The sequence below is a fragment of the Lampris incognitus genome, chromosome 2 (genome assembly GCF_029633865.1).
Source record: "Lampris incognitus isolate fLamInc1 chromosome 2, fLamInc1.hap2, whole genome shotgun sequence".
In the NCBI taxonomy this organism is placed as follows: domain Eukaryota; kingdom Metazoa; phylum Chordata; class Actinopteri; order Lampriformes; family Lampridae; genus Lampris; species Lampris incognitus.
In genome coordinates this window covers 5,846,341-5,869,826 of record NC_079212.1, presented here as the reverse complement: position 1 = coordinate 5,869,826, position 23,486 = coordinate 5,846,341, and the positions used below count along the sequence as shown (strand labels likewise).

Below are 23,486 nucleotides of genomic sequence, written 5' to 3'. Positions count from 1 at the left end.
AGGTAGACGACAGTACTGAGGAAATGTATCGTGTGATTGGAGCACTATAACTTAATGAAGTAGGCCTCCTATGTTGAACGAAAACTTAAAAAGTGTCAGTGCCTTCTGAAAGAGTTGATCGCAAGTCTGACTGACTATTAAATTTAAAGAAGATATCAGTAAACATTTCATATAATAGTCTGAAACCCTTCTCTCATCACAAACCGGGTAACGGGTGAGGAGGACTTGGGGGGGCGGGTGAGGAGGACACAGCACTATCTGTTTGGATGCGTCGTCACCTGTTGCAGGAACGAAAAAAGAGGATTTCGCTCAGAGTCCCGATTCACATTCAAAATAGTCCTTCAGCGGGGCGAAGAGGTGACGGATGACCGGGACGCTCCAGGAACGACCCAAGACTCTCTGCCTTTGGCTCCGACCCATGTTGTTCACGTCTGTGTAGTGTTTGGGGAAACCGAAAATCCTGCACAAGCCAACCATGCATGGAATCAGCAATTGGGTAAAAAAAAAGCCAAACGTCACATTTTGAGCCTCACTATTTCAAGCCCTTTCAAAAATCAATACCCCCCCCTTTTCTCCCCAACTGTACTTGGCCATTTACCCCACTCTTCTGAGCCCTCCCAGCCGTTGCTCCACCCCTTCTGCCGATCCCGGGAGGGCTGCAGACTACCGCATCCCAAAGACATGTAGGTCAGGTGAATCAGCCGTACTAAATTGTCCCTAGGTATGAATGTGTGTGTGTGTATGTGTGTGTGTGTGATGGCCTGGCGGCCTGTCCAGGGTGTCTCTCCGCCTGTCGCCCAATGACTGCTGGGATAGGCTCCAGCATCCCTGCGACCCTGAGAGCAGAAGCGATTCGGATAACGGATGGATGGATGTTCCTTATCCGGCGCGAGGGTCTAAGAACAGGATGTTGTGTTGCTGTGAAGCCCACTGAGGCAAACTTGTAATTTGAGATACTGGGCTACACAAACGAAAGTTGGCTTGACTTGCTGAGCCAACAGCATTGTAGATAACCTAGTATCAAACTAGAATCTGGTTTTGTTGTTTGTCACGTTTGGCCACATGTTACTCACATGTTATTGTATTTGGGTAGGTACAGGATATTGTCATGGGTAATTGAGAGCCCATGAAGCGTAATGAAATCCCTCCGGTCATTCTGGCAGTGCCATTTAAAGGATGTTGGAAACCTCTTTTCTATGTACTGCAAAATACCCCGTTTGTGCCCTCAAGGCAACCAGTAAATCATCTTATTGGAGGAATTACAGATACTGTGTGTGTGTATAACAGAACGTTAGTTTCTTTCATGTTGTTGGTGTATCTACTCATTCACACCTCACATCCACAGTATTCATTTTTCTATGCATTGAGAGAGCTTTGTTGTCACTTTAGATTAGTTTGTATGGTGTGACTGCTGTTGGGTGTTGGCTGGGTTGTCTTGTTTTTTTTGCCAACATGCCTGTTGCATCACGCTCATTTTTCATTGACAGTATAGAGACTTTGTGCCTCGAGGATGTTGCTGAGACCTCTGATTTGTGGTCTGAGGGCATCATTCTTAATGAACATCTATTGAATGAAGGCATGTTAACGACAAAAGGGTGCTTGGTGTATTAATGTCATGCAACGATTATGCCCACTTTATAGATTGCAGGAATGTTCTTGCCACATTATGGTAGTACAACTTCAAAGGGTTGTCCTGTTATCCTCATTCCTCATTAAAAAAAAAAAAAAAAAAAAAAAAAATATATATATATATATATATATATATATGTGTGTGTGTGTGTCTGTGTGTGTGTGTATATATATATATATATATATATATATATATAGTTTTATCATTTAATAGTTCTCAGCTCCAGGTAAAGTAAGGAGGGCCCCTAAAGAAAATCTTGCCCAGGGCCCCCTGTTGTCTAGAGCTGGGCCTGCTACTACTATTACTACTACTACTACTACTACTACTACTACTACTACTACTGCTACTGCTCCCACCATATTTCAACCAAATGAAAGAAGTCATTGTCTATGCTTTAGGAAGGGATCCAGTCTTGACTGTCTTTGTTATTTTATCATATTACATACACCAACAACTTTTCCTGGCTTTACTCTTGCTGCTAGGAATGACAGACAAAAATACCATCTGCTGGACATTTTAATGTTTTCTATCTTTTTTTTCAAGGACTGTGTAGTCTTATGTCAGTGGAACTGTTTGCAGCCTAGAAATCATTGCACTCATAAGTAGCGGCTTGGATTTAGACTTATCCACGAGGAGGTAACGGTCAGAAATGTGATATCAGAGATTTTGAATGATTCCTGCAAACATAGTACATTTGCTTAGACAAATGTTAGCCTAAAGAACAAACATGTCAGTTCAAAGTACAGAAGTTCAGAGCAAACTGTTACAGCAAATAAAGCTACTCTTTTAACATAACTCTTATTGTGTGCTGAACCCTGCAACACTTACTGTTCCATCTCAGTACACCAGAGATAGTCCTCCTTGCCATTCATGCTGACAGGTAGCGGCCCCATCTTCCCTTGTCGAATGGAGTTGGACTTTGTGGTGATGGTGCGGACTTTCTCAAACTACAGGTGGAAGAGGAGACGCAATTACAATTAGATTTTAAAATGTGTTTTTACCATAGCAGCACAAAGACATTCCAGCATCCCTTGAGCAATACATGGTCATGAAACATTAACATTTCAATTCAATGTCAGCTTATAAACGAAAGCCTGAATACAACCCCGAAATACCACAAGTTAGTCTCTACCTTTGCAAGGCGTCCAGATTCCAAGCAGCCCTGTAGGCCCACTTTGTCATCTATAGACGTTGCGAGAGGTCTGACCAGACAGAAAAACAGAAATAAACGTGAAATTACATCAGGATCAATTCTCTTTCAGTGTGAAAGCATTTATTATGGGTAAAAAAAGGGGGATTTTTGTTGGTGCATACCGGTTCATGCCAGGCAGGTTCCCCCAAAAGTAGCGAGCTCTGTGAGCAGGACTGACTTTCACTGCATCAATAAGAATGGGATTACACTGAAAAAAGAGAGAGGGGGGGCACATACAAAACTGAATCATCCTATCCCCAGCCATACTGATGACAACACACTATGCATCGGTACTCAGAGAAGTGTCACCTCGAGAAATCTGCAGATATCGGCCTTGTCATTGGCACTCATAAACACCACGTTCTCAAACATCCAGAAGAATGGACGGTTGTCATCTTCCCGAGGCCTCATCATGGTCAACATACGGTAGAACTCAAAGAACAGCCTCCCAGTTCCCTCTGGAGCGAGAGAGAGAGAATGCCATCAAAAAGCAAGTCCAACAACTTGGTCATTGTGTAGATCAGGGGTTTTCAAACTACGGGTCCCAACAAATTGGCGGAGTCACAGCCGAGGAGCAGATGTGCCGCAGAATGAAGGGTTTTTTTTCTTTTTGGGGATTTTCTCCCCAATTGTACCCAGCCAACTACCCCACTCGTCCGAGCTGTCCCGGTTGATGCTCCATCTCCTCTGCCGATTCAGGTAGGGTTGCAGACTACCACATGGCTCATCCCATACATGTGGAGTCACCAGCCGCTTCTTTTCACCTGACAGTGAGGAGTTTCGCCAGGGGGACGTAGCGCGTGGGAGGATCATGCTATTCCCCCTAGTTCCCCCTCCACCCCAAACAGGTGCCCCGACTGATGAGAGGAGGCGCTAGTGCAGCAACCAGGACACATACCCACATTCGGCTTCCCACCCGCAGACACGGCCAATTGTGTCTGTAGGGACACCCGACCAAGCCAGAGGTAACATGGGGATTCGAACCGGCGATCCCCACGTTAGGCAATGCAATGGACTGCCACACCACCCGGATGCCCGAAATAAAAGTTTTGGCAGGAAATACTACAAAGAAAATCAAAACATATGATTTAGCTTTTGTCCAGTAGAGGGTGCAATCGTTCAGTCCGGTCCGTTTGTTCCATTATCTCAGAGAAATAAAAGGGTTTTTTAAGCCATTGTTTGTAGAGTAATGATTGAAATGACATGAAAAAGAGCAAAAAGCTTCTTGTATCAAAGAAAAAAGTGGTGCACACGGAAAATATTTGGAGTCTTCAGCTGAATATGGTTTGGTGACCTGGATGGTGAAGAAGTCCCTCGCTGTGTTTAAAACCCATTTAGGGGCTCGGGACATACAGTTTATTCTGACTGTAAAGCAAAAAAATAATGTTAAATTCAATGTGGAATAACGCTATAATGATTTGCACTTGACTAAACTTGGGTACCTGAGCTTGCATATTAGGAGACTGACTGGGTGTTTGGCCACCATGGCCAATGTGAGGGGTGTTCGAGTCCTGCCTGAACAGAAGTGGGTTAAGAGTCACAGAACTGAGTGTTTGACTCCCACTGGCAAAGAACTGGGTTTATGTCCTAGATGAGACAGGATCACTAAACCCAGATGAGCAAGACATCTACGTACTGAAAACATCTGCTTGGCCAGATGTTTTCATTTTGTGTTTTCTTCTTTTACTGTTACCTTCTTTTTACCCGTGCACTTTAACATCACGTTTAGCACACTGCATTTTAATGTGCAAAATGTACTATAATACAGTTGCACTCGATTCAATTCCTTTGGATAACCATGACCTGGATGAATGAGAACATTCACAGACATATAATACAGTTTGATAACAATGTAGTTGGATATTCTCAAGTGCCAGTTTTTAACAAAAACATTTTAGTTGACATGCATTTATTCCTTTTCTTCATTATTACAGAATGTTTGAAGAGTGAAAATAACTTATAACAGATAAATAATATAGAGGGAAATGTCCATGATCCCACAGTGCTTATTTTGCTCCACAAAACTCCTCATGGTTCATTGGAGAACAAGCACTTTTCCAGGTGGTTCAAGGTATGAAAACATTTGCGAATTCTTAGTGTATAGGACAACATAAATGTGTGTCCTTACTTTATCAGTTGCTTACTTATTTCTGATATTGTGTTCACATATAAACACATTCATTCATTCATTCATCTTCAGCCCATCTGCAGATGGCCGAACCACCTCAGCTGGCTCCTTTCGATGCGAAGGAGCAGCGATCTCACCTTTTCAGTCACTACCCAAAGCTTATGACCATAGGTGAGGGTATGAACGAAGATTGACTGGTAAATTGTGAGCTTTGCCTTCCGGCTCAGCTCCCTCTTCACCACAACAGTCCGGTATAATGTCCCCATTACTGCTGATGCTGCACCAATCCAACTGTCAATCTCCCGCTCCATCCTACCCTCACTCGTGAACAAGACCCCGAAATACTTGAACTCCTTCACTTGAGGCAACAACTCATCCCCAACCCGGAGGAAGCACTCCACCATTTTCCGGTAGAGAACCATGGCCTCAGACTTGGAGGTGCTGACTCTCATCCCGGCCATTTCACACTCAGCTGCAAACCGCCCCAGTGCGCATTGGCGGTCACGTTCTGATGAAATCAACAAAACCACATCATCTGCAAAGAGCAGAGATGCAATTCTGAGGTTCCCAAAAAGGACACACTCCTCACTTTGGCTGCACCTTGAGATCCTGTCTCCATGAATATCACAAACAGAATCGGAGACAAGGGACAACCTTGGCGGAGACCGACACCCACCGAAAACGTGTTTGACTTTGTGCCGAGAATGCGGACACATATAAATACATAGCTGAGAAAAATTAAACATTGTCATCTTGGAGGCCCCTTACCAAACAATCCTTTTCGAGCTGGATTAACCATGGACAAATCATTACACGGACTGCCTCCAATCAGAAGGTCGAATGGTCCCCATTCAGCCAGCTGCAACCATGACAGGGCCAAATAAGGTTAGTTCATTTTGAAATGGATGTAAACACCAGGAATGAGAAGAGCACATGCAGACCACATACTTTATATGGTTGTAACTTGAGTTATTTATGTTGTTTTACAAACCCCAATTCCAATGAAGTTGGGACGTTGTGTAAAATGTAAATAAAAACAGAATACAATGATTTGCAAATCCTTTTCCACCTATATTCAATTGAATACACTACAAAGACAAGATATTTAATGTTCAAACTGATAAAACTTTGTTTTTTTTTGCAAATATTCACTCATTTTGAATGTGATGCCTGCAACACGTTCCAAAGAAGCTGGGACAGGGGCATGTTCACCACTGTGTTACATCACCTTTCCTTTTAACAACACTCAATAAGCATTCGGGAACTGAGGACACTAATTGTTGAAGCTTTGTAGGTGGAATTCTTCCCCATTCTTGCTTGATGTACGACTTCAGATGCTCAACAGTCCGGGGTCTCCGTTGTCGCATTTTGCGCTTCAGAATGCACCACACATTTTCAATGGGAGACAGGTCTGGACTGCAGGCAGGACAGTCCAGTACCTGCACTCTTTTACTACGAAGCCCCGCTGTTGGAACACGTGCAGAATGTGGCTTGGCATTGTCTTGCTGAAATAAGCAGGGACGTCCCTGAAAAAGACGTCGCTTGGATGGCAGCATATGTTGCTCCAAAACCTGTATGTACCTTTCAGCATTAATGGTGCCTTCACAGATGTGCAAGTTACCCATGATGCCATGGGCACTAACACACCCCCATACCATCACAGATGCTGGCTTTTGGACTTTGTGCTGATAACAATCTGGATGGTCCTTTTCCTCTTTAGCCTGGAGGACACGACGTCCATGATTTCCAAAAACAATGTGAAATGTGGACTCGTCAGACCACAGCACACTTGTCCACTTTGCATCAGTCCATCTCAGATGAGCTCGGGCCCAGAGAAGCCGGCGGCGTTTCTGGGTGGTGTTGATATATGGCTTTTGCTTTGCATGGTAGAGTTTTAACTTGCACTTGTAGATGTAGCGACGAACTGTGTTAACTGACAGTTTCCCCAAGTGCTCCTGAGCCCACGTGGTCATATCCTTTACAGAATGATGTCGGTTTTTAATGCAGTGCCGCCTGAGGGGCCGAAGGTCACGGGCATTCAATGTTGGTTTTCAGCCTTGCCGTTTATGTGCGGAGATTTCTCCGGATTCTCTGAATCTTGTGATGATATTATGGACTGGAGATGATGAAATCCCTAAATTCCTTACAGTTGTACGTTGAGAAACATTGTTCTTAAACTGTTGGACTATTTGCTCACGCAGTTGTTCACAAAGTGGTGAACCTCGCCCCATCCTTGCTTGTGAACGACTGAGCCTTTCAGGGATGCTCCTTTTATACCCAATCATGACACTCACCTGTTTCCAGTTAACCTGTTCACCTGTGGAATGTTCCAAACAGGTGCTTTTTGAGCATTCCTCAACTTTCCCAGTCTTTTGTTGCCCCTGTCCCAACTTCTTTGGAACGTGTTGCATGCATCAAATTCAAAATGAGTGAATATTTGCAAAAAACAGTAAAGTTTATCAGTTTGAACATTAAATAGCTTGTCTTTGTTGTGTATTCAATTGAATATAGGTCAAAAAGGATTTGCAAATCATTGCATTCTGTTTTTATTCACGTTTTACACAACGTCCCAAATTCATTGGAATTGGGGTTTGTAGAATAAGACAGTCACAATCCCTATGTTTGGCCTGACCCACTGTTTCTCCAAACCATTCAAAAAATCCAATCAAATTAAGCCAAATCATGTAAACGCAAATCAAGCCAAGTTTGGGCATTACCAACATTTATCATTTAGGCAAGGCAAGGCAAAATTATTTGTATAGCACATTTCAGCAACATAAGGCAATAAAAAGAAAAAGACATATAAAAAACAAATGAAAAGAGAAAAAGTAACAGTGCAGTGTAAGATGATAATCAAAAGTTTAAAATTTTATTTAATTGTAGGTAGCGGCAAACAGGAAAGTCTTCAACCTAGATTTAAAATTCAATTAAATGTATTGTCATTAAAAACAATGTGCAGGCACGTGTAAAAATGAAATGAGGGCGAAAAGAATGAAAAGAACAGAGTTGCAGCAGACCTGCAGTTTTCTGGGAGTTTGTTCCAGATATGTGTCTTCATGCATGCTCAATAATCCAGGTAAGAAAGTAAAAAAAAAAAGGTGAATCAGTTCATCTGGACACAATGTTTATTGAGAGAAACGTTTCATCACTCACCTAAGTGACCTCTTCAGTCTCAACTGACTGCAAATACTCCACCCTTATGAACAATACAGTGGCATAACGACTGAAACCAACAGTCGGTTTCATATGCAAATTGCCGTGAGTATTAACTAGCGTTACAATGGCCATGTGTACTGTTCACAGAGGATATGGGAACGGTTGCAATCACAGCATTGTAAGATGGTGACAGATGTACTCTTAGCCCCCCCCCCCCCGGTTCAGGGATGGTCGTTCCCTCTTCACATAAATGGCTTCTTTGTCTTCCCATTAAAACCAGCGTTCCTCCCTATCAAGGATGTGCACATCCTCATCCTTGAAAGACTGGCCACTGGCCTGTAGATGGTGTAGACTGTGGAGTCCTGGCTTGACACGTTAAATCTTCTGTGTTGTGCCATCCTCTTGACCAGTGTCTATTTTTTTTGGTGTTTTTTTGTTTTTGATTTGATTTTGATATACTATATTGATCCCCGAGGTACCAGTCATAGCCATCCTCCTGGCACGTAACAGTGTACACTATATGGCCCTGTTTGTGTCGAGGGACTTGATCCTTGGGGTGGACCAATTTCTGGCGCAGTGTGTTTTGTGGTTTGAAAGCAACTGGGACGTGACATTCGGAAAATACGCGTCTCAGCTGTTCCGACATTCCCGCTACATACGGAATCACCACTGATTTACGCTTAGGCAGCTGTGGTCCTTCTCCTCTCTTTAATCAGCTGATGCACTGTTTGGGCGTCTTCCTGGCTTTAACAAACGCCCAGTTAGGATAACCACACTTAACCAGGGCCTGTTTAATGTGAGATTTCTCCCCTTCCCCAGACGCTGTGTTGGTGTCAGCTTTGTGGTACAGTGTCCTGATGACTCCTAGTTTGTGCTCCAGTGGGTGATGAGAGTCAAATCTTAAGTATTGATCAGTATGTGTTGGTTTATGGTAAACATCAACAATCAAATGTCCCCATCACCAGTTGCAATTTAACAGTCAAAGAAGGTTTAGTGCCAGGAGGATTGCCGTGACTTGTACATTAGGGAAACCAAACGGCCAAGAGGATGGCACATCACAGAACATCTAACATGTCAGGCCAGGACTCCACAGTCTACACCAGGGGTGGCTAGCCATGTGCCATTGAGAGCCATGTGTGTGCAGGTTTTCATTCCAGCCGGACACCACACCAGGTGATTTCACTGATTAACAACCCTTCAACCAAAGACGAAGAATGTATCAGTGAAATCACCTGGTGTGGAGTCGGGTTGGAATGAAAACCTGCATACACATGGCTCTCCATGGCACATGGTTAGCCACCGCTGGTCTACACGCACCTACAGGCCAGTGTCCACTCTTTCAAGGATGAGGATGTGCACATCCTTGATAGGGAGGAACGCTGATTTGAACGGGACGTCAAAGAGGCCATCTATGTGAAGAGGGAACGACCATCCCTGAACCGGGGGGCGCGGGGGCTAAGAGTACATCTGTCACCATCTTACAATGCTGTGATTACAACTGTTCTCCAATCCTCTGTGAACAGTACACATGGCCATTGAAACTCAAGTTAATGCTCACGATAATTTACATATGAAACCATTTGTTTTCAGTCATTATGCCACTGTATTGCTTATAAGGGTGGGGATACCTGCAGTCAGTTAAGACTGAAGAGGTCACTTAGACAATTGATGAAATGTTTCTCTCTCAATAAACGTTGTGCCCAGATGAACTGATTCAACCTTCTTTGATTCCAAATATGTGGTGCATAAAAACTGAAAGCTGTCTCTCCATGTTTAGTTTTGACTCTGGGGACAGAAAGCAGACCTGTCCCAGATGATCTGAGTGGTCTGGATGATTCATAGTGCAGCAGAAGATCAGACATGTATTTCGGCCCTAAACCGTTCAGTGCTTTGTAAACCAAGAGCAGAGTTTTAAAATAAATTCTCTGATGGACAGGAAGCCAGTGTAAAGACCTCAGAACTGGACTGATGTGAACCACTCTTTTGGTCTTAGTAAGGACTTGAACAGCAGCATTCTGAATCAGCTGCACCTGTTTGATTGATTTTTTATATATTTTTTTAAGAGACCTGCAAAGACACTCACAGTAGTCGAGTCGACTTAAGATAAATGCTTGGACAAGTTTTTCCAAATCCTGCTGAAACATAAATCCTTTAATTCTTGAAATATTCTTCAGGTGATAGTAGGCTGACTTTGTAATTATATTAATGTGGCTATTGAAATTCAGGTCTGAGTCCATGACTAAACCAAGTTTTCTTGTTTGGTTTGTGGTTCTTAACATTACTGATTGTAGCTGAATGCTGACTTTTAATCATGCTTCCTTGGCTCCAAAGATGATTACTTCAGTTTTATCTTTGTTTAACTGAAGAAAATGCCGAGACATCCAATTGGTTCAATGCACTTACTCAGTGTTTGTATGGGATTATAGTCCCCTGGTGATATGTTTATGTAAATCTGAGAGTCATCTTCATCTAGCGCCCCCTTTCCCAGACCAGCTATTTCCGGCTTCCACTTTAAAGAGTCGGCTTCATGAGATCAATAACTGCCGTTTACTCTCTTACTATCTCTTCTCTATATTCTGCCCTACCCCTTTTCATTTGTCCCACTGATTTAGCTTTTTTTCTGTGCTTAGTTCACTTATCGCTAGATTCTCCAGTTTTCTTTCTCAAATGACTCCTGTGTTTAGTAAGCAGCCTCTCGTTCCTAGTTTGTTACTAGCTTCGAGCTTAGCCTAGCTTAGCAGTTAACTCTATTGCATTTGCAGTCAAAGCAGCCTCATTGTGTGGTGACTGTTTCGCAGTTACAGATGTGTTGTCTCTACTAGAGAGATGTGTCCATGAGTTAGAGCAGCTTTTTTCGGCTAGGATTACGTTAGACGTGATGGGCACTCCAGATAGCCTTAGCCCTGGGCCTGACAGCAGATCCACTATTGTTAGCACTAGGTCAGCCTCGTCGGCAGATGCAGCAGAGTTTGTCTCTGTTTACCAGCATGGGAGGTCTCGCAAGAGCAAGCCACAGGTCGTGTGGCCTGGTTTGCAGTCACCTCTCCTGACTGCAAACCAGTTTTCGCGACTCACCAGCCCTGTTGGTAGTCCTACCAGCCATACTTGTGCCCATGTAGCTCGGGCAAATAAACAAGGTGGGGGTGTTGCCTTAATATATAAATTTATTTACAGTCTGAGTTCTAGACTTGAATCTAAATTCCAATCTTTTGAGGATCTTGTTCTGCGTCCATCTCCCTCAGCTGTGAATAAACTCAGCTCAGTCCAAATTGTGATACTCTATCGACCTCCTGGCTCTTACTCACTATTTCTTGGAAGAATTTGGAGAATTTGTCTCAGGACTTGTTACTCATTCTGATGAGATTCCAATTCTTGGTGATTTCAATATTCATCTGAATAAGGCTGCTGATCCTCTAAGTAAAGCCCTTCTGGTGCTTTTTGATACTTTTGGGTTCGCTCAGTTTGTTCAAGAGTTGACTCATTGCAGTGGTAATACCCTGATTTGGTTTTATCTAAAGGGATAGCTGTTTCTTATCTGAATGTCTTGCCAACCACATCTGCTATGTCAGATCATTTTCTCATCAAATTTGAAGCATTATTGGCCTGTCCTGTTAATGTCGGCACAGATGTAATTAGCACTCGTCACATTGGTCCGTCCACTGTAGCTGCATTTGGTCAGCAGCTGCCTGAAGTCTTGGCTCCTTTCACTGTAGAGACTGACTCTGTTGAAAATCTCACTAGTGACTTAAATGTGTCCCTCTCTAGTCTCCTCGATTCAGTTGCACCTCCAACTACCAGAGCCAGGCGACTAAAGAGGCCTACACCCTGGTCTAATGACGAGACACGTGCTCTTGCCTACTAAGGCAAACTTGTAATTTGTGATAATGGGCTATACAAATAAAATTGACTTGACTTAATTATGGTAACATATTTTGTCGTTTTTCTATAATCTGAACTAGTGGGAGCACATAGATGTTAAACAGAAGTGGCCTCAGAATGGAGCCGCTTCTGTTACTTACTTTCCATCCTATAACTACAAATATGATCTGAAAGGCAAGTTGTACTCACATGTTTTCTCGTGATTGTGCGTACATCATTGACATGTTCTATCTTTCCTTCATGCTTGACCATGCCAACCGCAATTGAATCATCGCAAATCTCCGAAGCAATGTAGCGCTCTATCTTGAAGCCCAGGTCTTTGAGCACCAGGTACCCTGTGATTACACAACAGTTTTTGGAAAAAGTTGATTACTTGGTCAATTAATGTTTGCACTAATTACTTATTAATATAATTACTATGCTACATTTGTACATAATTGTTTGGGTTAAAAATACAGAAACCTTTGTTTGTAAAATTTGTTCGAGTTGTCATAAAGATCAAAAAATGAATTGTTGTTGATGTGACATTTTTATAGCAGGATAAACTGACCTGTTGCAATGCCATCAAAAAGAGACAGCACCTTTAATGGTTTGCGCTGATGGGCAGGAATTGATGGGTAGACTCTATGGGGCTCCTGTGTAAAAGAACAACAGCAAACATCACAAATCACTGTGTCAATTGTCAAAATCCCTTAATTAACCATTTACCTAACAGCAGATACAACATAATTTGAAAGATCATATTAAACATTAACTCATTAAAGCTGAACTGCAGAGCTTTTTATGTAAACAAACACTGATTTAAATTCATAATTTCAATCATGAAGCTTTAAATCCCACTGACTATCTTGAGAAAAGTAGTACCTTAAAATATATTGGGAAATTTTTTAATATTTGCAGGGCTACTATGTTTACATTTAAAAACTCCAATGTTTATGTCTGGATTTCAAGCACAGCAGTTTGGAGAGGAAGCTCTTGTCCCATCATTTGATTCTCAAGTTAAAAAGTAAACTGCCTAGCATGGCGGTCTATTCCGTTGCCCACCAACACGGGGATCGCCATATCAAATCCCCGTGTTACCTCCGGCTTGGTCGGGCGTCCCTACAGACACAACTGGCCGTGTCTGCGAGTGGGAAGCCGGATGTAGGTATGTGTCCTGGTCGCTGCACTAGCGCCTCCTCTGGTCGGTTGGGGCACCTGTTCGAGGGGGAGGGGGAACAGCGTAATCCTCCCACACGCTATGTCCTCCTCGTGAAACTCCTCACTGTCAGAGGGAAAGAAGCAGCTGGTGACTCCACATGTATCGGAGGAGGCATGTGGTAGTCTGCAGCCCTCTCCGGATCAGCAGAGGGGGTGGAGCAGTGACCGGGACGGGTTGGAAGAGTGGGGTAATTGGCCGGATACAATTAGGGAGAAAAAAAGAAGAAGCAAACTTACGGTTGCCTTCGATTCTGTCTGTGATGACTTATTCTGAGTTCCAACATAACGTATAACAGAAAATAGGTGTTGTGTTTGACATACCTTTATGTTTCCGTTGTCAGACGACATTAACACTATAAAGAACTGACTTGATTAAGAGCCACAAAATGCTAACAGCTATGAAATCACTGCTGTCTTTGGTTAGCCTGTTAGCCTTTTGTCAGCTAGTTAGCACCACGCTCTTTACACCTCTGTGCTTGTGGTGTGCACGTACGTTCTCGTTTATGTGCTTGAAAATGACTTGATGATATGGTTTGTTTTTTTATGATGTTAGTGACAGACTGTGATCCATCCATCCATTATCCAAACCACTTATCCTGCTCTCAGGGTCGCGGGAATGCTGGAGCCTATCCCAGCAGTCATTGGGCAGCAGGCGGGGAGACACCCTGGACAGGCCGCCAGGCCATCACAGGGCCCACACACACACACACACACACATTCACTCCAACCAAGGATAATTTAATATGGCCGATTCACCTGACCTACATGTGTTTGGACTGTGGGAGGAAACTGGAGCACCCAGAGGAAACCCACGCATACACGGGGAGAACATGCAAACTCCACACAGAGGACGACCTGGGACGACCCCTAAGGTTGGACTACCCCGGGGCTCGAACCCAGGACCTTCTTGCTGAGACTACCAGACTGTGGTTATGGGTAAATCCTGGGTAGTCACCATTCACACAAGACCCGTCTCTCTTACTGTGGTTCCATATGTTACTACTAAACAGGATAGTTGTGTCTCGACATCATCAAAAGTGGCTGTTGTAATGTTTTGTTTACAGTGGCGATTCAACATTTCTTCTTTATATAAACTAAATGCTGCAAAATGCTAGCATTATGCAACATTCATATTAGTGCGCCTCTGATCTTACCCAAAGAGGTTCCATGATGGAGACCCATGTAGAGTAAAACCGTGTTCGCGGGTCTTAGTGGATTTCAGAACTGCATAAACCCTGAGTGTGAGCAGAATTGCTGACCCAGGTCGGATGACCTGTGTTGACTCACTCACATCAACAGCAAATAAAAGGTTTTCCCAGGGCTTTGCTTCTGTGTGAAAAGGGTAAAATAGAAGTGTGCCACTTACAAATTCCATTGCACTGTTGTTGACAAAGAACTCTTGCACCCTAACACTCCAGTCAGGTCTCAGTTTGAGATTCCCTTTGCACTGGGAGGGAAGGCACATGAAGCAGCTCCATGGATCAATATCCTTCATTTTGTCAAAGGTTCCCGGGCCAACAAGGATATCCAGACAGTCCTTGCAAAAACATCTGGGAGGAAAAAGGAAACAGTCAAGGAGATACATGAAAAGGAAAAAAAAGTCATCCTCCAACATTCAGAGACACAGGGCGCCTGAGTTTAAAAGTATCTGCTAAACTTAAAAAGAAATAATCATAATTTTCAACATCATCTCTCTCTCTACTACTAGTTTCGGCAGCTCCCGTTAGGGGTTGCCACAGCGGATCATCCGTTTCCATTTCTTCCTGTCTTCTCCATGTCCGTCCTCACCAAATCCATAAACCTCCTCTTTGGCCTTCCTCTTCTCCTCTTCCCTGGCAGCTCCATATTCAGCATCCTTCTCCCAATATACCCAGCGTCTCTCCTCCACACATGTCCAAACCATCTCAATCTTGCCTCTCTTGCTTTGTCTCCAAACCGTCCAACCTGAGCTGTCCCTCTAATATACTCATTCCTAATCTTGTCCTTCTTCGTCACTCCCAATGAAAATCTTAGCATCTTCACCTCTGCCACCTCCAGCTCCACCTCCTGTCTTTTCGTCAGTGCCACTGTCTCCAAACCATATAACATAGCTGGTCTCACAACCATCTTGTAAACCTTCCCTTTAACTCTTGCTGGTACCCTTCTGTCACAAATCACTCCTGACACTCTTCTCCACCCTGCCTGCACTCTCTTCTTCACCTCTCTCCTGCACTCCCCGTTACTTTGGACAGGTGACCCCAAGTATTTAAACTCATACACCTTTGTCACCTCTACTCCTTGCATCCTCACCATTCCACTGTCCTCCCTCTCTTTCACGCATATGTATTCCGTCTTGTTCCTACTGACTTTCATCCCTCTTCTCTCCAGTGCATACCTTCACCTCTCCAGGATCTCCTCAACCTGCGCCCTACTCTCGCTACAGATCACAATGTCATCCGCAAACATCATAGTCCATGGAGACTCCTGATCTCGTCCGTCAACCTGTCCATCACCATTGCAAACAAGAAAGGGCTCAGAGCCGATCCTTGATGTAATCCCACCTCCACCTTGAACCCATGTCATTCCAACCACACACCTCACCACCATCACACTTCCCTTATACATATCCTGCACCACTCCTACATACTTCTCTGCAACTCCCGACTTCCTCATACAATACCACACCTCCTCTCTCGGCACCCTGTCATATGCTTTCTCTAAATCCACAAAGACTCAATGTAACTCCTTCTGGCCTTCTCTATACTCCTAATCAACATTCTCAAACCAAACATCACATCTGTGGTGCTCATTCGTGGCATGAAACCATATTGTTGCTCACAAATCGTCACCTCTCCTCTTAACCTAGCTTCTATTACTCTTTCCCATATCTTCATGCTGTGGCTGATCAACTTTATACCTCTGTAGTTGCTGCCATTCTGCACATCACCCTTATTCTTGAAAATCAGTACCAGTATGCTTCTTCTCCACTCTTCAAGCATCTTCTCACTTTCCAAGATTGTGTTAAACAATCTCGGTAAAAACTCCACTGCCATCTCTCCTAAACACCTCCATACCTCCACAGGTATGTCATCAGGGCCAACTGCCTTTCCACTCTTAATCCTCTTCATAGCTTCCCTCACTTCCTCCTTGTTAATCCACCACACTTCCTGATTCACTATCCCCACATCATCCAACCTTCTCTCTCTCTCATCTTCTTCATTCACCAGCCCCTCAAAAGTACTCCTTCCACCTTCTCAGCACACTCTCCTCACTTGTCAGCACATTTCCATCTCTATTCTTGATCGCCCTAACCTGCTGCACATCCTTCCCAGCTCGGTCCCTCTGTCTAGCCAATCGGTACAAGTCCTTTTCGCCTTCCTTAGTGTCTAACCTCTCATACAACTCACCATACGCCTTTTCCTTTGCCTTAACTTCCTCTCTCTTTGCTTTACGCTGCATCTCCTTGTACTCCTGTGTACTTTCTTCATCACTCTGACTATCCCACTTCTTCACTGCTAACCTCTCCCTCTGTATACTTTGCTGAACTTCCTCATTTCACCACCAAGTCTCCTTGTCTTCCTTCCTCTGTCCTGGTGACACACCAAGTACCTTCCCAGCTATCCCTCACTATTTCTACAGTGGTTGCCCAGCCATCCGGCAACTCTTCACTACCACCCAGCGCCTGTCTTAACTCCTCCCTGAACTCCACACAACAGTCTTCCTTCTTCAACTTCCACCATTTGATCCTTGGCTCTGCCTTCACTTGCTTCCTCTTCTTGGTCTGCAAAGTCATCATACAGACCACCATCCGATGCTGCCTAGCTACGTTCTCCCCTGCCACCACCTTGCAGTCTCCAATCCCTTTCAGATCGCACCTTCTACATAACATATAGTCCACCTGTGTGCACTTTCCTCCATTCATCATCATCTTGCTCTCTCTCTATATACTATATATCTGCTATTAGAGTGTCGTCCTTCATATATATATGTATGAAGGATGACACTAATAGCAGACATAATACTGAGCACTCTTTTGTGTATTTCTGATATGCTGCTTAAATAGTATGGAGAACTATCTGCCAGTGACGTCACTGGTGGACAATTAGTGAATATGAAAGCTTACTTCCTGGTTTGCCGATGCGCTGCCTTGTATCAGAAAATGTAAACAACAACCCAACATTATACAGCTGTTTGTAGCACTGTTATTTGCACTTTCTTATATATATGTTGCATTGATAGTCACCTTTTCTTATATAATGCAGCTTATTAGCAAACCAAGAAGTGAGTTTTCTTTTTTTCCCCCCCAATTGTATCCGGCCAATTACCCCCCTCTTTTTGAGCCGTCCCGGTCGCTGCTCCACCCCCTCTGTGCCGATCCGGGGGGCGCTCCGACAGACCAGAGGAGGCGCTAGTGCAGCACCCAGGACACATACCCACGTCCGACTTCCCACTCGCAGACACGGCCAATTGTGTCTGTAGGGACGCCCGACAAAGCCGGAGGTAACACGGGGATTCGACCTGGCGATCCCGTGTTGGTAGGCAACGGAATAGACCGCTACGCTACCCGTTTTCACATTCACAGATTGTTGATGAGTGACATCATCGGCGGCCACTTTCCCCATGATTTTGGCGGCGTTTCAGAGACATTAAGAAACCGCTCAGCATTACAGCTGCCAATATTATCCCTACGACATACACGCATATAGAGAGATAATGTTGGAAATTGTGATCTGTTTTCCTTTTAAGGTAAGGTAAAGTTAGCCTTAACCATACATATTCCATCTCATATTCCTGAAGTTTGTAGACTAACCTGCAGCAGCTTGCGTTGCCACAGAGAATGACCTCCTGGCCGGCGCAACACACCGTGCAATACGACTGGTAGCCATCTTCATCATACCTGTACAGGGTCTCGGCAAAGTTTTCCTAAAAACAAGGAGAATGTAGCTTGACAACAAGCAACAGATCATAAATACTGTAGCGAATTCGGGGGGCCGTCTGGGAGACCGTCGCCACAGCCGGGACGCGAACCCGTGTCTCCCACTCCGCAAGCGACAACGTTAACCAGACGAAAGGGTCCTACCCGTTAGTAAAGGACCAACGTGTCTACTTATCCATGCACGTTACACTACCCCCCTCCTTCGGGAAGCGCGGGATCAGCTCCCTCACGCCTCTGGGCGCACGCGCTTCCAATGACCTCACGATCTCACCATCCCACTCCTGACACCAATGTAGCGAATTCAGGGTGGGCAGCCCGGGTATCGCCACAGCCGGGACGCGAACCCGTGTCTCCCACTCCACAAGCGACAACGTTAACCAGTCGACTAAAGGGTCCGACCTATTTGTCAAGGACCAACGCGTCTACTTACCCATGCACGTTACACTGCCAATAGACTTTTTTTCAAACAAGGATTAGACATGAGCCAACTGGCATGGAAAAACTCAGCCCACGTTTACACGACAGCGGTCTTGCTAGAAACGGACAAGTTTTTCCTTTGGGTTTTAAAAAAAGTTCCGCGTTCAGACCACATCGTTTTGGATACGATCCGCTTGCACACGGATCCGCAAAAAAACGACTGAAAAGGCTGCAGTATGCATGCCAGGCCAGTAGTTAGCGGCGAAACGTTGTAGCAGAGCTTTTCCGGTGGACCCCAGTAACACCACGCGCCTGCTCCATTCATTCACTCTCGTCAACAGCGCCATTCACAAAGTTTGCCATCACCGGCTTGTTCTCCGGGTCTTGTCCAAAGCGTCTTTCGGGTGCCCGCCATCGGCGTATAGGTGGATTGAGAATTTGGCGCGCATGTAAACAATGCGTCTCCGCTGATCACAGCACTTTGCTGGAGGAGCGTTAATAAACGTGGCAGAGATAACAGCACAAACACAGCTCGGTAATCCGCCATTGTTAATGTCCTTTTTTTGTCTTCTTACTCGCGCATGGCTCTCTGGCTGAAAACGTAATACGCATGTGCGGACTGGCGTCGTGACGTCACCGTTTTCGCAGGAACCGGTTTTGCTAGTTTACACGGCGACGCAGGCGTCTCGTTTCAGAAGGGTAGAGGCTCCCATCGATGCAGAGAACGGAAATGGAGTAGAGGACGGTCAACTGAGCATGCGCGAAATGCCTCTACCATGCCTCCAGACACGCTCCGCGTAGCATCCAGGCGCTAGGATTCTAGGAAGACCCGCCCCTACTCTGCGTCTGATTAGTTAACTTTAACCCTAACCCCGCCCTAACCCTTACCTTAACCTACCCAAACAACGGAGGCAACGAGTACTTGCGCATGCTCAGTTGACCGTTCTCTGCATCGACGGGTACTAGCCTCTAGCGTCTAGCGTTTCAGAATAGTCCACTCTGGAACCCGGTTTCAAAAGTCTGCGTTTTCAGGCCCCCGCGACGCCGTTGCCGTGTGAACGAACGGCCAAAACGCAACAACACTTTACCGTTTTATGTTGAAAACGTTGCCGTGGAAACGGCCCAACATACCCTGTATACAACTCTATAAAAGCTAGCGTTCACGCTCTGGATTAATAGATTACCTTGCACTTCAGACAAAGACTTCCTAGGAACAGTGGGTGGGGAACTTCAGTCTCAGGTGTTCCACAAGATAAGCAGAAATCTGAAATTATGGCAAAATTGTTACCTTTCAATTACGCATGTTACACTTATTAATACCATAAACACAAAAGATAACCCAGCTCCTCCGCTCTCTTAACCAAACGATACCTTCAATGGTTTTGCCCTTTCCTTTCTCGAGAACCATTTTTATCATTGATTCTGGAAAGTAAAACGAGAAACGTCACATTAGGAAACAGGAAAGGTGATACAAAGGTGATAATCTTGGTTATCTATTAAGACGCCCGAAGGTTGATTCCCACCAATCTCATGTTACTGAGCTTGCAGACGGTGGCAGAGTTCTTACAGTACGTACCTCTGCTGTAAGTGACTTGGACTGCATTTGGTTTCGGCTTATGAAGGAGTTTCCTTTTCGCTGGGGGCTGATAGTCTGACAGGCCAGAGTCCGAATTATCACCCTTCACGGTATTACCTCGAAGAACAGAGGGAAATTAAATATCTTATTTTCATGGATAAAAATATACATAAAAGCAACAAAACACCATCCCAGTTACGGCCATTTGGATGCTAAATAAACTCTTAACAGATCCGGATGCAGAGTCTTACATACGAATGGCCAGACCAGGAGAAATTCAGCACCAAAATTAATGTTAAAGTTGTTTCCGTTGGATAAAACAGTCTGTAAAAAATGGCCATGAAAATCAAAGGATATATCAGTAAAGACAGACTTACTATCGGGAGGATTGAATCCATCGGGTCCTGAGGGTAGGAAGCCTTCGAAGGCCCAGTCCAGCATCACCTTCAACTCCTTCTCCTTGTTTCCTCCTGCCTCCGAAAAAGACTTCCTACAGCGTTCGGCTGCCAACTGAAAATGACGGAGTACGGTCGAAATGAAGGAACACCACCAACATAAAGACTTCGAAAAAACAACAAGATGTTTTAAAAACTTTTATCTCTCATCTTAGATTTCGTTTCCTTGTTGTACCTTTGTGGCGTCATGATCAGTCAGTGGTCACTGGGAATATTACAAGGCCAATACTGTCAGCCACCCTGGTGACTTGACTTCTACAGTCCTTTGTCACGCCGGGAGCAGGAAATGAGGACCGAAATGAAAAGGAAAGCTTTCTTTGTGTGTGTGTTTTTTTTCCATATTGCATTGCAATAGCCTGTTTAAGGGATCATTTACCAAACAACTAATCATTGCTGATACTGTATGCTAATAGCTGCAGGAGTGACGGTAATGCAGTAATGCTTTGAATTCCTTAGATATAGCAATACCGTGTTCTAAGCAGACCGGATGGCATGCAGCAGTAGATAGAAGGCTCATTACAAACATAAGAGACTTGAGACTTGACTCGGACTTGCCCCTCAAAGACTTGAGACTTGACTTGGACTTGCTAAAATGACTTGTGAGCATCTCTGCTAAAAACTGATCCCACTTTTACATGCATTTTTTCCCCCCTGTCTTCAATGGTGGCAGGGTACCTTTCAGTGAGTGTCAGTTGTTCATAAAGTGATGTTGAGTGAAGGAAAACGACGGAAAAGCATTCGCCAAAGCCTTGTCAAGTCAAGTCAGTTTTATTTGTATAGCCCATTATCACAAATTACAAATTTGCCTCAGTGGGTTTTACAGTAACACAACATCCTGTCCTTAGACCCTCGCGTCGGATAAGGAACAACTCCCTAAAAACCCGCAGGGAGAGCAACAGAGGAGGATCTCTCTCCCAAGACGGACAGACGTGCAATGGATGTTGTGTTTACACAATTTACACAACACAACATTGAAAGAGGATAACAGAATTATGATGGCATTATGAGAAATATGAAGAATATGATGAGGAGGAGGCCAAGCAGTGTCCAGACGCCACCGGAACTGCCCAGGACCCGAGCCACGTGACCAGCATCACCATGTAGACCTGACAGGAGGACAGACTACACATGCACACAGGGGAGACTCACATCACACCATTCACACACACCGAAGAGAAAGGAGAAGACATTGTGCATTTTAACAGTGTGCAGACTGAGTGTCTGATGGCAGCAGGCAGGTTATTCCACAAGAACGGGCCCGATAGGAAAAGGCCCTGCCACCAGAGGACTTCTTTTAACTTTGGGTACACACAGAGACCCTGTATTTTGAGAGCGGAGAGTTCGAGATGGAATGTACGGTTTAAGGAGATCAGACAGGTAAGATGGGGCCGGCCTATTTAGGATTTTACAAGTCAGCAGAAGCACCCTGGAGTCTGATCTAACATGGATAGATAGGAAGCCAATGAAGGGAGGCAAGAATTGGTGCAATACGGTCAAATTTTCCAGTTTTAGCTGCGATTCAAGCTGCAGATGCTAGATGCTGGTCGTTGGCCCTGCTAGACACAGACACCAATTTGCTCAAATAACAATAACAGTCGACAACTCTGTGGTTTCACGAAGTGTGGCAGCCCAAAATCTTGGTGTTACATTTTTAACGTGTGCCTGCATGTTGTTTTTAAAGACGATAAATTGAATTGATGCCAGCCCTTCCTTTGATAAGCACATTGAAGAAGTCACCAAGACTGCCTTGTTTCCCTTACGTAACATCGCCAAAGTTCAGTCTTTCCTGTCTATGGCTGATGCAGAGACTCTCACACGCACGTGTTTCATCCAGACCTATTGTAATGTTCTGTTCTCAGGTCGGCCACATTCTAGTACCGAAAGTCTTCAGATGGCTCAGAATGCTGCAGCTAAATCCTAACTAAAGCATGAAAATTTGACCATATTACACCAATTCTTGCCTCCCTCCATTGGCTTCCTATCCATGTTAGAGCAGAATACAAGGTGCTTCTGCTGACTTGTAAAATCCTAAATGGGCTTGCCCCATCTTACCCGTCTGCCCTCCTTAAACCGCCGTACAGTCCATCTCGAGCTGTCCGCTCTCAAAATACAGGGCCTCTGTGTGTACCCAAAGTTAAAAAGAAGTCCTCTGGTGGCAGGGCCTCTTCCTATCAGGCCCGTTCTTGTGGAATAACCTGCCTGCTGCCATCAGACAGTCAGAGTCTGTTGAGTCCTTTAAATCCACACTTAAAACTCATCTTTTTGCCTTAGCTGTCTTTAAGTTGATTACTTCACAACCTGTACTGCATGGCGGGTCGGTTTCTGGCTCAATGAATTTATCAACCACTGTTCTACCGACCAGATTATAGAGTATAGATTATAGAGTATAGATTATAGAGTAGAGATTATAGATTATAGAGTAGAGATTATAGAGTAGAGATTATTGACTATTGCAAACTGTTCTCTTCTCTCACGTCTTTTCTGTCTCTGAATGATGTCTTCTCCTTTCTCTTCTGTGTGTGTGAATGGTGTGGTGTGAGACTCCCTTGTATGCACGTGCAGTCCGTCCTCCTCCCAGGTCTCCATGGCGATGCTGGTCACCACCTGGATGCTGCTTGGCATCCCCCTCATCACATTTTCTTTTTATATATCTTATAAATCCATGTAATTTTGTTATCTGTTTCAATGTTGTATCCTCCTCTCACTCAGATGTGTGACTACTGTGTTATCTTGTCTCTTCTTCTGTGTGTGTGAATGGTGTGATGTGAGTCTCCCCTGTGTGCATGTGTAGTCTGTCCTCCTGTCAAGTCTACATGGTGATGCTGGTCACGTGGTTCGGGTCCTGGGCTGTTCCGGTGGCGTGTGGACACTGCTTGGCCTCCTCATCATATTCTTCATATATTTTATAATTCCGTTATAATTGTGTTATCCTCTTTCA

General features: G+C 44.5%; 1 protein-coding gene across 1 annotated transcript in view; it reads right to left on the bottom strand.

The window, feature by feature from the left end:
• Positions 1-309: 309 nt before the first annotated feature.
• Positions 310-23,486, bottom strand: part of dnmt3ba (DNA (cytosine-5-)-methyltransferase 3 beta, duplicate a) — a 44,766-nt gene continuing 21,589 nt past the window's right edge. Inside the window, exons 13-26 of the mRNA XM_056274931.1 lie at positions 20,463-20,603; positions 20,094-20,196; positions 19,889-19,939; positions 19,702-19,781; positions 17,975-18,087; positions 14,552-14,735; positions 12,536-12,620; positions 12,175-12,320; positions 5,719-5,809; positions 3,132-3,280; positions 2,945-3,030; positions 2,763-2,832; positions 2,459-2,577; positions 310-460 (exon numbers count right to left, since the gene is read on the bottom strand). Of these exons, the coding sequence (XP_056130906.1) occupies positions 310-460; positions 2,459-2,577; positions 2,763-2,832; positions 2,945-3,030; positions 3,132-3,280; positions 5,719-5,809; positions 12,175-12,320; positions 12,536-12,620; positions 14,552-14,735; positions 17,975-18,087; positions 19,702-19,781; positions 19,889-19,939; positions 20,094-20,196; positions 20,463-20,603 (1,569 nt within the window). The remainder of the gene's footprint in view (positions 461-2,458; positions 2,578-2,762; positions 2,833-2,944; positions 3,031-3,131; positions 3,281-5,718; positions 5,810-12,174; positions 12,321-12,535; positions 12,621-14,551; positions 14,736-17,974; positions 18,088-19,701; positions 19,782-19,888; positions 19,940-20,093; positions 20,197-20,462; positions 20,604-23,486) is intronic.